The 17737-nt window shown below is 46.8% G+C and overlaps 1 protein-coding gene across 1 annotated transcript in view; it reads right to left on the bottom strand.

Annotated features, from left to right (window-relative positions):
- Nucleotides 1–17737, bottom strand: part of LOC125090543 (uncharacterized) — a 75979-nt gene that overhangs the window by 29542 nt on the left and 28700 nt on the right. Inside the window, exon 5 of the mRNA XM_047713315.1 lies at nucleotides 4520–4643. Coding sequence (XP_047569271.1) covers nucleotides 4520–4643 — 124 coding nt within the window. The remainder of the gene's footprint in view (nucleotides 1–4519; nucleotides 4644–17737) is intronic.

The raw sequence follows: 17737 nt of genomic DNA, 5'->3' as shown, positions 1-17737 counted from the left end.
AGGGATTCTTGGTTTCAGCTGAGGTCATGATCTGAGGGCCTATGGGATCCAGTCCAAGAAGGAGCTCTACACTCAGCGGGGAGTCTGCTTGAGGCTCTTCTCCCTCTCTCTGTGTCCTCCCTGGACTCACGTGTACATATGCACACGTTCTCTCAAAATACATACATCTTTTTTAAAAATTTGAGATTAATCAGTAAGATTAGCTAACATATATTAAGTACACAGTAAATATTTAATACAAAAATTGGTGTTTGTTTAAAGAAATCATTTGTGATAAGCAAAACTGTAAGAAAACTTCTAGATTTAACTGCTTTATACTAGAGAATAAAGTGATAGTAAATAAGTAATTGTAATCTCGCCATAAAAATACTAGAAAATGCATTCAAAACCATTACCTTCCTCTACTTCTAGACCATCTTCTTCTAGACCAGCTAATCAAATCCTTATGAAACATGGAGGCATAAGAGAATTTTTTGTGTGTACTTGCCTTTCCTTTTGCATCATTTCATTCCAACATGAAAGGAAACACTTGAAAAGACAAATTCATTTGCCCAACTCAATCCACCTTTAAAATTTTTTCATGGGATGGTTAATATGACCTCTAAATTGCATTCAAAGCCTCTGCTGAATTGCTAATACAGCACGTACTATAAGGAGCTACCTTTCAAACAGTAGTTATTAAAGGTTTCTTCCCCCTAATGGTTGAGGTCTCCTCGGATAAAAATTAGTATTTTAGAGGCATGAAATATAACCCATAGAATACAAGACACTAGAACCAAAGGTTGACAGAAATACTGGGCTTACAAAATTAGTGGGAGAAAGTATAAGTGAGTTTTATGTGAACATTAAAATAGAATTCTACAGATGGATCAGTACGTTTACCCGTATTGCTGGCCTCACAGCGTTTATTCACACTGTTGCTAAGTGATGTTTCTCGAAAGCTAATTATATATCAGGCTTTTATCATCTGAGTCATATTTTATTTATTTAGTTTTTTAAAGATTGTTTATTTATTTGACAGATCACAAGCAGGCAGAGAGGCAGGCAGAGAGAGAGAGAGAGAGGAGGAGGCAGGCTCCCCGCTGAGCAGAGAGCCGGAAGCTCAGCAGGGAACCTGCTTCCTCCTCTCTCTTTGCCTGCCTCTCTGCCTACTTGTGATCTCTGTCAGATAAATAAATAAAATCTTAAAATACACAGGAAGTACAAGAATGGTGCCACACCAAATCAAGAATATAATAAAAATAAAATTAGAACAGAATGAAATGGAAGTTGCGTTATAATTGAAATAAAATATTCTCCAGGTGAGCTCAGTGGTAGTAATAGAGGAAATAATCAGGGAATATAAATAGAGATCAATTGGGATTATCCAGTCTGAAAAACCAAAAGACCTATAAATGTAGTACAAATGTGGAAGAACTAAAGTCATTTAACATATGGTCTGTAACTCGATGCAATAAAATAAAAGTCATTGACAAAAGGAAACGGAAAATTCACAAATATGTGGAAAATAAAAAACACACTCCTAAATGAGACATGAGTCAAAAAAGAAGTCACAGTAGAAGTCAGAAAATACCTTGAGATGAATGAAAGCCAAAAATCTGTCAATTGCTCATCTCTTGAAAGTGAAAATATAAAATACAAAGTCTTATGGGATACAGATAAGTCTTTTTTGAGGGAAACTTAGAATTGTAAACATATATTTAAAAAGGAAGAAGGTGTTACGTTAATAACCTATCATCCTAAGAAATGACAAAATGAAAAACAAATTAGGGGCTTACGGGTGGCTCAGTTGGTTAGGTGACCAATTCTTGGTTTTGTCTCAAGTCATGATCTCAGGGTTGTGGGGTTGAGCTCCTTGTTGGGCTCTGGTGTGCTCAACGAGGACTGCTTTTGTCCCTCTGCTCTTCCCTTCTTGCTCACTCTTTCTGTCTCTCAAATAAATAAATAAAAATGAAAACATTATAAAAGGAAGAACGAGTTAAAAGACAATCAAAAGGAAAGAAATTTTGAAAGAGGAGATCAGATATGAATGAAATAAGATACAACAACAACAGTAGAGAAAATCAATATATACAAAAGCTAATTCTTTAAAGAGACGAGCAATTGACAGACTTTGGGCTATTCTTTACCAAAAATAAGGTAAAAATATCAAATGATGAAACAATCTGGAATGAAAGAGAGGCATTCCTATTAGCCTTACAGAAATAAAAAGAATTAAGTTGCAATACTAGGAACACTTGCATGCTAATAAATTAGAAAACTAAAGAAATTTGGCAGATTTCTAGAAAGACTCAAATTAGTTAATCTTAACTCAAAAGTAGAAAATCTGAATAGAACTAAAACAAGTAAAATAGTTGAACATGTAATCACAAAACTTTCCATAAAGAAAAATCTGGGACCAGACGGCACACTGGTGAATTCTGTCAAAACATTTAAGGAAGATTCAAAAATCGTTCAAAAAGTAGAAGTGGAGAGAACACTTCCCATTCATTCTGTGAGAGTCAGTATTAGCCAGATCCCAAAACCAGGTAAAGATAACACCAGAAAATGAAATTCTAGACCAATATCTCTTATAACTGTGGACACAAAAATCTTCGATACTAATGCTAGTGAACTGAATTCAGCAACACATAAAATGCTGTGGCCAAAGAGGATTTATCTCAGGTATGCAAGTTTGCTCAAAATGTGATATTTAGGGGCACCTGGGTGGCTCAGTCATTGGGCCTTCAGCTCAGGTCATGATTCCAGGGTCCTGGGATCAAGCCCCACATAAGGCTCCCAGCTTAGCAGAGGACCTGTTTCTCCCTCTCCAATTGCCCCTGCTTGTGTTCCCTCACCTGTTGTGTCTGTCTGTCTTTCTGTCTCTCTCTTAAATAAATAAATAATGTGACATTTAATCAATATGATTAATGTACCATATTAATATAATAAAGGGTAAACCACATGATTAACTCCATAGATATAGAAGAAAAACGTGGTTAAATGTCAACACCCTTTGATGATAAAAATCTCTCAACTGAATAAAAGAGAGTTTTCTTAACATAATAAAAGCTGTATATGTGGGGCGCCTGGGTGGCTCAGTGGGTTAAGCCGCTGCCTTCGGCTCAGGTCATGATCTCAGGGTCCTGGGATCGAGCCCCGCATCGGTCTCTCTGCTCAGTGGGGAGCCTGCTTCCTCCTCTCTCTCTGCCTGCTTCTCTGCCTGTTTGTGATCTCTCTCTGTCAAATAAATGAATAAAAAAAAAAAGCTGTATATGAAAACCCACACTAACATATTTAATGGTAAAAGGCTAGATGCTTCCTCCCTAAGGTCAGGAACAAGAAAAAAAGCCTGCAATTGCCACTTTATTCAAGATTTTATTGGAAATTCTATCTAAGGTATTTAGCAAGAAAAAGAAATAATAGGAGTATGGATAAGAGTGGAAGAAGTGAAAATGTCTCTATTTTCAGAAGATACTACAGAAAAAAATTTTTCTCTAGAATTCTTCTATAGAAAAAAATTAATCCACAAAAATGCCATTAGACCTCGGTATGTCCAGCATAGTTGCACGATGCAGGATCACTACACAAGACAAACTGTAGTCTTATATACCAAAAATGAGCAGTGCAAAAATGAGATTAAGAGGCTACGAACAATCCCAGTTACAAAAAACATCAAACCTTAAATGATTTAGGAATAAATTTGACATAATCACAAAACTCATACATACTCAGGCAAAGTCATACATACAAAACTCATAATCACAAAACTCACGCACTGGAAATGCAGCCATGTAAGGTGGACACGCGGGGTCCAGAGCCCATCACCACTTGCAGGGCTCGCAGGCTCCACCTCGCCGGGCCGCCGGGTCACCAGCAGTCCCGCGTGTGCCCGGCGAGCACACCCACCCGGGCGCGCGCACCAACAGCTCGGCACATGCCACTCCACGCCAGGGCGCAGCGCCGGGCCCTGCCCCTCATCAGTCACTTGGAGAAGGCGGTGCAGGTGGCAGGGAGACTGGCAGCTGCAGCGGCGCAAACAGAGGTGGGGGTGGGAGCTCAAGGCCCAGCCGCTGAGGTAGGTCTGGCTTTGGAAGGGCACAGGGAAGGGAGAGGGGCCCGTCCGCGACGACTCTGCGGACCACATTTCTCCTCCCAGCAGCGCTGCTTTCGGCTTGGGGCTAGGGTGGGTGGGTGGGGGTACCACCTATCCCTGACCAGGTACCTTCTCAGAGATGAGGGGGTGGAAGGGGAGGGAGGGCTGGGGGCGTGCTGGGGCTGGCGATGACTAGTGTCCAGGGCCACCCGGGGTGTGGGGAGGCGCGCGCTGCTAAAATGGAGATCCTGGGGTGGGGCGAGGCAGTGGCGGGGAAGTACACACAAAATACACACATCCCAAACCACACTTCAACCACCCCCAAATGCAAAATAGCCATCATCAACAAGTTGGGAAGAGGGCCTCAAGGATAGCTCTCCACCCTCTCCCACACCTTAAAGGACAAAAGTCCTTCCACCAAAGCTAACCCAGATCTTCAAGTACCTGGTGGAGGTGCCTTCCCTCACATCGCAGATGCTGCACTTCAAGGCTTCAGCGGTGCCTTTGAAGGTGCAGACGCTCCAATCCCAAAAGCCTTTGTCTGTGGCAGGTTCCCTGGTCCTTTTGGCTGTAGGAGGAGTGAGGAGTGGGGACAGGGAGCAGGGGAAAAGGGGGGAGAAACAGCAAAACATAGGCGCTGGTGAGCCATCGCAATTTCCTAGGAATCCAGGGCTGGAAACTTGGCTCAGGCCATCACCCACCCACCCTTCCAGGGGACCGAAACAGGGACCGGGGAGTGGACGGGGCGCCCCCACCGGCACCCTGCAACCTCTGGGCCCGCGACCATGCTGCCTCGCACAGCTGGGGTCATGGTCCTGGGGTCCTGGGATCCAGTCCTGCATTGGGCTCTCTGCTCAACAGGGAGCCTGCTCCTCTTTCTGCCTGCCTCTCTGCCTACTTGTGATCTCTCTCTGTCAGATAAATAAAAGCTTTAAAAAAAAGAAAAGAAGAAAAGAAAAAGCACTTACTGGGAGCTGAATAGACTTTGTTTTGCTCTCTTAAACAGGGAGTTCCATCAAATGGCATGAAAGTTTAGAAATGTTATTTAAAGCAGTAGTGATTGTGTTTTATTTATGTGTCCTGTTTTTTTACATGTAGAATCCCTCAGAGGCCCAACTTCTTTATTGTGGTTTTGCTTTGAGTGTTCCCTTAGATGATGTTCAAGTAAATGACTAGGAAACTCTTAAGAACTTGAGAACTTTACCAGTGAAGACCAAAACCAAATTCAAGTTTATATCTGGTGTATTGCTGGGAATAATTATCTTCTCATGAAACGCATTTCAGTGTCTACATGTTTCTTACAAAAAAATCTGACTTACCAACTTTTTGGAAGCACGTGAGAGGTTTTGATTTTAAAAGCCATAGAAATGTTCGAAGTTTGTTTAAGAGTTACAGATGATGACAGTGACTTTCCGATTTTTAACGAATCTAGATTACTGAAGCCGGACTATTTCAGGAAGAGGATACTTCTCTCTTCTCTTTAAGGGTTTTTGTGTAATTTTTTGAAGTCTCTGCTTGAGTAGGACTTGAACTCCGATTTCCAAGATCAGAGGACTTAACACTCTGAAGAGTGGCGCCACCTTTCCGTGGCCTTTTTGTTGCATCTTGGTTATTGTCAGTGTTTTGGTGTTGGAGATCTATTCTTGAAACCGTCTTTAACTGGAAAGCAGACCCCATTTGGGCTTTCTTAGGCTAGAAATGGGTTTCATGTGGGAAGGGGACTTTCAACAGGTCTTCATCCAGGCGTCGTGAGGTGTCGAAACAGTTGATTAATTTCCTTGCCATCCCAGTTACTGCTCTGTGATTTTCCTGGGTCTTTTTTTGTAATTCTTTTGTGGTACTGCAAACATTGCATACTTTCTGCCTTGCATATTGGTATTGATGACAGTAGAAAACTTGTTGGGTTTGGATGCTGAGGACTAGGCAAAAATTTGGGATTTTCGAATAACTTTTCAAAATCTTGAAAGGGATTTGTTAACCTGTTGGCTGGTGTAGAAATTGGGTTTTATTGCTCTGAGCTGTTGTTTCTTATTCGTAGTATGACAACAGTCTCTCCGGTGGCCTAGCCAGTGGTCATTTTGGAGTTTGTTCATCATTTTGGTCTTTATTGCCATAATCGACCTAGTCTAGAAAGGAAGTCAGAGTTTCATGAGTAGTAGGTCCAGTAGAACACAGAACTGTATTTACCATTTGAGGATAGAACAGGTGTCACTTAATTGGGCGAGGAGAATAATAACTCTTACCCAAAGAGCATTTATGAAATTCAGAGATAACATTTAGAAGAAGGTGCTCCGATCCATCCATTTCTGGTCCAGGTGGGTTAATAAGAGACACAGCTGTGGTGCGGGGTTTGACAACATTTTTTCTGTGTGTGGATCCCAGGGTAGCGTTCAGTCGTGGTGGGCCTTGTTTCTTAGGCAGCTTTCCCCTTCCTCCTGAATCTGGGGGCTTCACGTTATGAGCAGATGGCTTTGGCAGTGGAAGAGCTGAATGAGATTCTGCTTCTAGAAACTGGACGAAAAGTCCTGAAAAAGAATGACTGCTCACAGCTTGGTGATTTCGTTTCGCAGGTGCGTTGGGGGCGCTTCTGGACCCGGGCCCCCCAGTCGCCCCGCTGGGCACACCCGCGGGCTCTTGACCGCGCAGCTGCCGCAGCTGGTCCTCTCGGATCCCCAGCGCGCTTGCCATCAGCCTCAACGCTTCCTGCCGTTCCGCATCAGCTGCCTGCAAAGATCCCACGAAGAGTCCCCTTAGGAGGGTTTTGTCCACCATTCCTTCGGCCTGACTTACTAAGGTCAAGAGTTTCTTCTGTGTGTCCTCCAGTATTTCCCGCTGCACCTCATTCTGTTTCTTGAACTCTCGGAGTTGGTCCTCCTTCACCTCCAAGTCGACATTTGTTTGATGCCATCGTCCCTGCAACGACTTCAGTTTCCCTTCTAGGGCGTCTGCCTTTTCCATCCATTCGGCCAGTTCCAGCTTGAGGTTCGCGAGTCGTCGATCATAGTGCCTTCCCTCTTCCTGGGAGGCGGCAAGCCGGAGCGCAGCTTCCTCCTTCTGCTGGGTGACCACGTGCAACTGCTCCTGGAGCGACTCTACCTGCAGACTGGCTCCGCGGCTGGCCTTTTCCATGGCAGCAGAAGACAAAACGGGTTTTCCCTGCAGGACCGTCACTTCCTCTCTCAGCTGAGCCACTTGGTCTTCTGAGGCCAAAGCTTCCCAGAGAAACTTTGGCTTCTGCATCAAGGTGCTGCCCTCTCTCCAGCTCCTGGGTTAGGCGAAATTCTCTCTCGTAACTGGTGAACCTCATTCTGGAGGGCACAAGTTTCTGTTTCTTTCTGTGTCAGTGCCAACACGATGTCATCTCTGTCCTGTTGACACACAACTTTTACCTGCATTGATTGATCGGCGTCCACAAGCCAGCTCAATTCCCCGGTTTCGCCCTCTTCTTTGTCCTCCAACAGTTGCTCCAGTGCCAGTGCCTTCTCTTTCATCGCGGCATGCTGGGATGCCTCCACTCTCCGCATCACTGAAAGCAGCCGATTTGTCTCTTGCAATGCCTGATTTTCCATTTCCCTTTCTCTAGATCTTTCCACGATCTTTGCATTTTCCTCTTCAGCCGACACACATCCATATCGAAATCTGCTATCCTCTCCTTCAAACTGGTGATGGCCTGCCTCAGCAGCTCATTCTCACTCAGCTGGCCCCTGAACTTCTCCTGTAAAGAAAGCAGCTCCTCACTTTCGCTTGGATTCAGAGCTCCTGAGCCTGAAGGAAGTTTTGTAGAATGGCCGGTTTCTCCTTCACCTGCTCTATGTTAGAATCACTGTGTTCCCGTGGTTTGCCTTCTCCTTCCGCCATGGCAGCCCCTGAAGCAATCCATCTCTGCTGATCTTCCCGGAGGGTTCGAATCACTGTATCTTTTCCTTGCCCTGACTTTCTGAGCTCTTCTACGTCCTCTCGGAGCACCTGAGAAGACTCACTCACTCGGTCAGTTTTCACAGCCTTCGGAGAGTCGCTGGAGGCCTGGAGGAAAATCATGTCAAGGTTCCTTGAAAGGAGGTCCTTGGCATTGCAAAGCTCCCCAGTGCAGAGCTGAAGTTGTGCCAGTTCCTTCTCTAGCTGTTGTAAGTTTATTTCATGTCCTTGGCAAGTTTGGATCTGGTCAAGAGAGGTCGTCTGGAGTTTCAAAACGTTCTCGCTGTTGGTGAAAGCCCACGCTTGCACCGTCCCCTCAGCTGCCCTCGCAGATCCTCTGAAGCTGGGGTGACTCACGCTCCATATTTTGGACCGTGGTCAGCACCTGCTCTTTCCACTCTTCCATGATCTTCACTCGCTGTGTTAACGTGTCCCGTTCCCCAGAAGCTGCTGGAACTGATTGATACAAACTCCTTGAACCTCATGACCAGTGCTGGGTGTTTGCAGGATCATCAATAAAGTCTGACATTTCTGGCTTAACGCATCCAATTCCAAGTCTTGTTCTCGAATAATATGAGACAAATTCCGAATCGTTTTTCTAAACACCTTCTGCCTGCTGCTTTCAATTCTCATGGACCGTTTTTTATTTTCCTCTTTCATCTTCTCGAGGTCTGCTTCTTTGGCAGCAAGTCGATGGGTCATTTCGTGATAGTCCCTTTTCAGATTGCTATGCTCCCTCGTCTTCTCATTTAGGACGGCCAAGACCTGTTCGCTTTTCAAAGCACACTCTTGCAATTGCCGCTGAAGTTGTTCCACGGGCCTGTTGTGGCTGTGAGAAGACGCAGAGATTCTACTGGAAAGACCCTGAATCTCCACATCCTTTTGCTGGATAATCTGAGTGAGTTTCCCGAACTCCTCTTTGGAGAGCCGATCCACCTGCTCGGTCAGTCGGATGTTCTGTTCAGGGAGAAGCTTCATCTCCAGTTCCTGTTCTTTGATTCCTTGGACTAATCTTTGAATTTTGGCTTTAGATGGATCACGCCCTTCACTTCCGTTCTCTCTGGGGAGAGGCTGGCTTGCTTGCACTTCCTCATCCTCACAGGGTTCTCTTGGAATTTGCGGGCTTTTGTCGGGCAACTGGGCTTTCAGCTCTTCTAGTGTGACTTGCAGATTCCGAATCATCTCGTCTTTCGCTGCAAGGAGCTGAACGTGTTCAGTGTTCATCTCCTCCTGCCGGTATTGAAGATGTCCACTTTCTCCTTCTGCTCCGGTAAGGACTGAAGCAGTGTTCTCTTCCCCTGCTGCTGGTTGTGAATGATCTTCTGCTGTTCTTTTATTTTCTCCTTGAGATCATCTTTTAACTCATTGAGCTGAAAGACCTCACACTCTAGTTCTACAATCTTGTCTAGGATTTTAGGGTCAACCACAGGGACAGGGTGACTCTGTTGTGTTAGGTGCTCTAGGTCTCCGTTCACATGAGGATGTTTGTCTCTCATGGATGGGAGATGCATGTCTTTGTCCTCCAAGGATGGCTGTAAAATGTCATTGCTTCTTAAGGTTTTGGTCGACTTATCGAATTCCTCCTGAAGCTCTGGCCTTTCTCTAAGCTCTTCAATGTACACGTCTTTCTCTCTGACACATTGTGCCAATTGCTTCTGCTCCTCCAAAGAAAGGATAGCAGTTCCTTCATTTCTTGATGTTCCATCTGCTCAATCCTCTTTCGGAGGCGTAGTATTTCCAGGTCTTTCTCTTGACAGTTGAATGAAAGCGCATGCTCTACCAGTGACCATTCTTTGAGAATTTGCTCAGACTTGTTTGTCTCTTCCAACAGCTTCTTTTCAGCCCGACACAATTTTGCCATTAACTGCCCTTCCTCTATTTTTAAAGCCCTCACAGCAATGTTGTTTTCCAGAGAATCCTCGTTGTTGCACAGAACAGATTCCTCCAGCTGATGTCCTACATCTTGGAGCTCCCGGACCAACTTTTGCTTTTCTGCTCGGAGATCCGAAGCAATGTTGTTCAAACTGTCATTTAGCCACTGCATTTGTGTAAGTTGTTGCTTCAACCTTCTGAGCTCAGTTTCCCTTTCCTGAAGTAAGTCATCTTTCACATTCCTGGCAGAGTCTTGGTTTTGCAGGTCTTCCATCCGTCGTTGATAGTCCATTAGTTGTTTGCAGTGCCAGTCAGTGAGGTCTGCTAGTTTCTGCTGGTGGACGTTTTGCAACACAGCCACTTCCATCTGATGTTCGTCCGTCTCCTGCATCCGCCGCTGCTCTAGGTCCCTATGTGGCTCTTCAGTTTCCACAGTGTTTCTGGGTCAATGGTATTTGGTCCCTGGGTGGAACATGGGCACAACTTCTTCCAATGAGTCACTTCAGCCTCCAGTGTTTCGATCTCACAGAGGAGTCTTTTGATCTGTGTCTGGGATGAGATGACATCAACCAAATCCATGGCATCCCCAGGGAAAGTCCCTTTCCCCAGCATGTGTCTGTTAATATGGGAGATGTCTCTGGTCAAAGAGGTCTCACTGCTGTCCACGGCCCCTAGGGAATGGCCTAGGCCAGAGCCCAGGCCACCAGCCCAGGAGAACATCTGACGGTCATACAACTGCCCTGGTCCGTGGTGGGAAAACATCCAGTCCAGTCGGACACCCCGCCAAGTGTCACAGAACCCCTGCCTGTGCGAGGCTAAGAATCAAAAGCTAACTGGCATTTCCAGGCAATGCCTGCGTACCCCTCCCCAGCCCCGCCTCGAGTGGGCTCCCAGGTGCCTCTGCTGGTCGGGTAGCTCCAAACAGCCAAGGCCCTCTCTCCACTGGTCTGGGTCCCTGCTGCTCATCCCCATGACTTCCCACGCAGGCCTGAGCCCCTTGCATTCCTTTCCCTGCTCTGGTGGCTGTCCTGGGTGGGCCCCTAGAGTATGTTCCTGCCTGGCTGCCCCCGCGCACCTGCCCCCAGAAAATGCACCTGGCTCTCGACTTCCCCTTAAGTGGGATCACAGTACACAAGTCCTGCAGGGTGCGCCTTCCACGAAATAGTATCTTTTTCATTGAAGTAAAATGTACACACTCACACGCATCCATCCAGCTAGGAGAGAGGCTCCTAGGTGCTTTTCACAGATGTCTACACCCACGCAGAGAACGGCCCTCATGGAGACTTTGGGTATTTCCAGCCTCCAGAGGCTCCAGAGCACCTTGTCCCTCCTTGCCCCGTCAGTTCTGTGGAAACAGCTCGGCCTGGGGCCTTTGGCAGTTCACTGGCCGCTGCCTGCGCTTCACCTCCGTCGTCGCCTCCCCCAGCTGTGGGCCTAGACCAGGGAGGCCGATGCGCAGGACAGTGGAGGTGCCTGGTCTGAGGGTCCCCCGCTCTGCACAGAGTGGCCCAGGTGTGGGGCGGCAGAGGCCCGAGTTCGCCCCGCGGTCCCGGCCTGGCACTAGTCCGCCGGTTATGGTTAGGAACCGTCCCCTCACCTGCCCTGCCGGAGCCCTGCCAGCCGCCTCCGTCAGCAATTCTACCGTATGAAGCAGGCGGCCAACCAGACCTGGGCAGGCGAATGTGCCCTTTCGGGCTGGCTGCGATTGCGCCAGTTGGGGGCCAGGGCGGGAACTGGAGGGCTGGCTGCCCTCCCAGTGGCGTGCTCCCATCCCATGCACCACTAGGCACTAGGCACAGGGGGTCCCAGGTCAGGACTGCAGCATGCCACAGACTGAGTCTTGGAGGAGCCACTTGGTGGGTCCCCGCCTACCTCTGTCCTGGCTCCGCCCAGCATTGCCCTGTGAGGACTGCACCTGAGCCTTCCCCTGACCTCCCCCAGGGTTTGCCCTGGGCAAAAACTGGAGGCCTGGTGGTCGCTGTCCTCTGGGGGCGGTGTTCTCTGCCTTTCAGGGGGCGCCCCGCCTCTGCAGACTCTCTGCCTCCATGTGCCTGAGGGCAGGAAATAATTAAGGGGTGATCAGAGCCCACTGGATCTGTCTCAGGAGTTTCTGGCATCCATGGAGGAACTGTAGAGGTGCTGCTGCTGCCTCCAAACCGGGGCCCCTGTGGACCGAACTGCCCAAGTTCTTGACATGGCAAAATTGGCAACTGGGAGAAAGAATGGTGGAAATGTCTTAGCTGACTTTCCTTTTATTTTTTAAGAGCTTTTTGAAAAGCCTTTCTCCCTCTGGGTTTGGAAGCAGATCCTTCTCCAGGTGTCTTTGGTTTCTGCTTTAATGCCTGACAGGAAACATTATCCATTACGAAATGACAGCAGAGACCGGGGTTTGTAGACCATCTGGCTGTTGGAACAGGAATGACTGGTGGTTTTGAGAGCTCCTGGAGGTGATGGTCATGTGCCCAGTTATCGGGGCACAGCTTTCAAGGTGTTTTAGGGCTGTTAGCTGTACTGGGCCTACTGATTGTTTATTCTGAATGAGATACCAAAGTGTGAGTTTTCCACAACTTTTGCTTTTTTTTTTTTCCCCTCCAACAACTGGGTCAAAGGGGGAGTAGTGTGGTTTGGCCAAAGCGTGTGACAGTACTTTTGGTGTGTGTGTACCAAAATGCTTTTTCTTCCCCTCCCGTTTTCTAATTTTTTTGCTTTTGAGGGTTTGGGTCCCTCCCCCAGAACTTTTTGCTTAGTGGCTTTGTTTTGTTCTTTAATTTGGTTGCAACCCCACCCTATGATCTTAGTGTGCATTGATCCTTTTTCCAGAGTTGATGCCTGTTCCCTAAAGCCTAGTGGTGCCTACTTTTCTGTTATTTGTAGGAAATGACAAGTAATGCCAAGCGGCAGCTAGACAGGGGAGCAGTGATAGAGTTTTGGAATGTAGGTGACGGTGGGGTGAGGTCCAGAGCTGATGACGAGAAAGAATTCTTGAGACCTCTTTGGTGCAAAATGGTGGTTTTATTAAAGCACAGGACAGGATCTGTGGGCAGAAAGAGCTGCATCAGGGTTGTGCAGGGCAACTGATACACACTTGGAAGGTGGGGGATGTAAGGAAAGGGAACAGTTTCAAAAGCACTTTCCTATGCTAGAGAGGACCTACAAGATACTGGAGACCTTGCCATTGTCAAGTGATGTGGTTTTACTTTGTAGCAAGGAATGAACATGAAGATGGTTGGAAGTTTCCTGGAGGAAGGTCACACAGGTCCCACCGAGGCATGGGGGAGGGTGAGTGCATGGTGTCAGCTTCTGCTCCCTCATCACGTGTGGGGGCTAATGTTTCAATGGAGAATATGTAAATGAATTCTAAGATAATTCCTTGGGAGTCTTAGTAACATGTTTTGTGAAATCAATATTCGGTGAGGGTCAAGACAGATCTGTCACATTGTTATTCTGGCCTATTTATATACCGTATCAGGAAAGGGGTGTTTGCTATTTTGGCACAAAGTTATGAGGCTTATTATTTTATTTATTTATTTGACAGAGCGAGAAAACAAGCAGTGGGAGAGGAGGATGCAGTCTTCCCACTGAGCAGGCACACTGACCTGGGGCCCCTCTCCCAGGACCCTGGTATCATGACCTGAGCCGGAGACAGACGATGAACTGACTGAGCTATCCAGGCGCCCCCGTTCTGAGCCTTTTCAAGCTCCTAAGCTGGTCAGGCTCTCCTTGGCCCCAGCTTCCTCTGCAACAGCTTCTCTCTTCACACTTCCATTTCAGCCATAGATGCCCTGCTTTTAGATTCCAGAGCAGGCCGAGGATTCCTACCTGTTCACCCCTCCCTGGAATTCTCCAGAGCTCCTTTCACCACACCAGCCCTGTAGCTGCCGCCTACTCATTCTTCAGCTCTCCAGGCAAAGGTCTCTGCCTCTAAAAGGCTTTCGCCGATGCTACTGATGCTCCAACAGAGACTGGAGGGCCCCAATCTGGGGAATTTCATAAGTCCACACAGCACCCAGTTTTCTATGATGCAGTGGCCTATTTACTTGTTCTTGTTCTCCAGTAAACAAAAGGCCTCAAGAGAGCCCTTGTCGCCTTTCTCCAGCACCTGCTGTGGTGCCTAGCGTTGGGTAGAAACTCCATAAACATTGTCAACTCAAGGGTAAATCTAGTTCTTACCAGATCACCCTGGGAGGATGAGCCCAAGTATGAGAAAATGAAAACTCGATAGAGTCAATGGGGTCTCTGGCCCTGACCTTTGACTGTGTTTTTTATTGCTCGATGCCAGCAGAGGTCGAGGAGACTACCAAACTATGGAGGGTGTGATGGTTATGCTCCCAACATCCAAATGCTTTTCCTGGGGAAGCTCCTGAGGGATATTCTGTAATCCTGCCACTCCAAGCTGATGTGGTCATCCCTCTCCCTCACCCGATGCTGTTCTGTCCCTGAAGGTGTTCTTCAGTTTCCAGACTGCAGCTGAGTCTGAGCTCTTCAGTCCCTGCGATGAAGACTGGGACAAGTTCTTCCACCGTGTCACTTCTGCCTTCAGTGTTAGGATCGCATTTGGAGGGTCTATTGATTTTTGCTGTACCCAGATGACATCAGCAAAGTCCAGCACATCTCTGGAGAAACTGAAGGTGTGGCCCGTGAAGGAAGTCTCACTGCCATCCACTCTGCCCAGGGAATGGCCTAGGCCAGAGTCCCGGCCACCAACCCAGGAGAACATCTCTGCAGGTCACAAAACTAACCTGGTCCGCTGTGGAAAAGCGTCCAGTGCAGTCAGATTACCCTGCCAAGTGTCACAGGACTCCTGACCGAGGGAGGCCTAGAATCAAAAGACAATAGGCAATTGTAGGCAACACTCACCTGGGGCCCAGCCGCTGCAGGCCAGGTGGCTAGGAAAGGCTGAGACCAGGGCCCTTCAGTAGAGTGGCTGTGACCACTGGTCCTGGTCCCAGCAGCTCATCCCCACGACTTCCCACACCCCAGCTGGGCCTCTTCCCCTTCTACCCCTGCCTTGGTGGCTATCCCAGATATGCCCCGAGTGGCTCCCACCTGCCTGCCCTTGTGCCTGCCCACAGAAAACACACCTGGCTCTCGACATTCCCCTGAAGTGGTATCACACCACACAAACTCCTGCTTCCTGTGCTTTCCACGCAATGGTATTTTTCCTCACCGAGGTGAAATGTGATGTGGAAACAAAGGCTGAAGAGCAATTATGAAATGTCCTTACTTCCTGCAACCCATTGACAACTCCTTGAAACAGGCAAGGGGCATTCCTCCAGGGACTCAACTGTCTCTGTGTTGACACCCTGTGAAGGGCAAATGCAATCCTAGCCCAAATCCCCCTCCCAGGATCCTTGAAGCCTACCTTAACATATAAAACTTATTTTTGGAAATTTCCTTTATCTCTAGCCCCCAGGATACATGTTGGCAATCATCCCTCAAGCATATGGCCCACTGATCTAGGGCTGAAGGGTCTCATGACTAAGGCTTTATTAGACTGTGCCAACAACAGCTAGCCCCTCATGGTCCTGGAAACCTTCCTTCCAGAATTCCTTGGAGACTTACACTATCTCCAACCCCCTCAAACTTGAAAGTATAGAATAGGCCACTCCTCATGACTCCATGGCAGCTCTTTTTGCCTATAGGACCTGTCCCCGGTTTTTAATAAAATCACCTTTTTGCAGCACCAGAGACAGCACAAGAATTCTTTCTTGGTCATGAGCTCCGGACACTATGATGGCAAAATCGGAAACTCTAAGGTGCAGGACCAGAAAATGTACCTAAAGAAGATACACACAGTTCAAAAGCAAGCAAGAAAACACGAAGAAAAAAAATCTTCCCCAAAAAGGCTGATGAGGGACTTTGATCAAAGACTGTATCTTTATGTTCTAAAGGATTCCCAGCAATTGAAAAGAAGATGAAACTGCAACATTTCCAATGGACATTTACAAAGAAATCCAGCAGGCCAGTAAAAGGAAGGAAGGATACTCCATCTCATTAGCACAAAGTTCTTTAAAACCTGTTAAATTGGGACGCCTGGGTGGCTCAGTTGGTTAAGCAGCTGCCTTCGGCTCAGGTCATGATCCCAGCGTCCTGGGATCGAGTCCCGCATCGGGCTCCTTGCTCGGCGGGGAGCCTGCTTCTCCCTCTGCCTGCCATTCTGTCTGCCTGTGCTCGCTCTCTCTCCCTCTCTCTCTCTGACAAATAAATAAAAATGGGTAAAATCTTAAAAAAAAAATAAAATAAAACCTGTTAAATTAATAGGTTTGACAGTTTGGCAGAATTTTTTAAATGATAACAGCCAGCGTTAGGGTGTGTGGAAAGGGAACCTTCATCTACTCTCGTGAAAATACAAATCAGTAAACAGGGTCTCAAAGAACGGCTTGGCAGTAGCTATTAGAATTCACAAGGGACAATTCCTTGAGCCAGCAATTCCTGCAAACATGCACATGTACCTGTGCTTTCTACAGCACTGCTTAAGAGAACACCATAAAACATGCAGCTATCTAAAGGACCATCAGTACTGAATACATTAAGGGTCACGGAATTTCCATGCCAAGGAGAACTAGAAAGCCATTGGAAATGAGGAGGCAGACCTAGATATGATGACACAAAGATAGTCACGGGTCGCTAGGATGCAGAAAGAGCGAGCTAGCTACAAAGTAGGAATATAAATGATTCACTTTATTAAAAGGACACCTGAATTTACTGATGTTGAGAAATACAGATTCATTCACTCAACAGATATATACTGAACTACAACCTATGTATTCATTCAGTGTGTATATATGGTCTCTCAACAAAAATGTATGGAACCCTGTACGTGCCAGGCACTGGATTATCTTTCTGTGTGTGCTTTCTCATGTGTGATATTTATCCATCTCTTGGTGTGCTGTTCATCCACAGGAGAAAACACTCTGAACCCTGCTTTTTTTGGTGGGGGGAGAGATTATGGAGTGTGTTTACTTTCTACTTCATACTTTCCTACACTGATGGATCAAAGCTAATGCAAAATGTTAGCTCTTTCATTACCAGTAATCATCCTACCCAAGTAATCACCCAATATGCAGAGAATTAGGACAGCCACAGTGTGGAGAAAACAACTAGGCCAGGAAATGGCAAAGCCTACAGAAGATCTACTTACAATTCATAGGAGGGAAACAAAGGATGGGAGAGATGTTCTTTTCTGGGGGAGTTTCTTCACTAGGAGCATGAGTATGGCACTGTGGTTGCATAGAGGCCTATCTGGTTGTCTGATGTTTCCTGTGTCATCTGTGTCCACCAACCACAAAGGCCATCCTCTCTGGGCATGTCTCCTGGTAGCAATTATTAAGAAGTCCCTTGAACTACTCCATCAGACACAGACTGAAAATGATGGAACATTCTGGAAGAGGTTTCCCTTGGTTCAGAAGGCTTAGAGGTGAGCAGAGTGTTGCTGGTAACACTCATAATTAAAACAGAGGGGCCAAAGAGGTGACATAATCAGTAGAGTAGGTCAGGTACAGATAGCGGGGAACAGTGGGGGCAGGACTGAGGGTCTGATGTTGCCAGAATGGATGCTCCCAAGGAAAGCTGGAAATGGATATTTTCAGGAAAAAATCTATTTTTGCATCTTTTGCAAATCACTGAGAAACATTCTGTAAAGATTAGAGAACAGGGACCTATGCACATCTGTTTTAAATTCCTTCACGGTAAATGTGATGCAGTGTAAACGTATCACAGAAGTATACACCATGTGACATCATCGGCTCACATATGCAGGCTCAGACTCAGACACACAGACACACAGACACACACACTTTTCAAAGGAAAAGGGAAAAAAACAAAGAGTGTTCTATAGCCCATACTGTAACATGCAAGTTAAGGGTACTTGCCGAT

Source organism: Lutra lutra, chromosome 18 (assembly GCF_902655055.1).
Source record: "Lutra lutra chromosome 18, mLutLut1.2, whole genome shotgun sequence".
Classification (NCBI taxonomy): Eukaryota; Metazoa; Chordata; class Mammalia; order Carnivora; family Mustelidae; genus Lutra; species Lutra lutra.
This window is presented reverse-complemented; position numbering and strand designations above follow the sequence as displayed.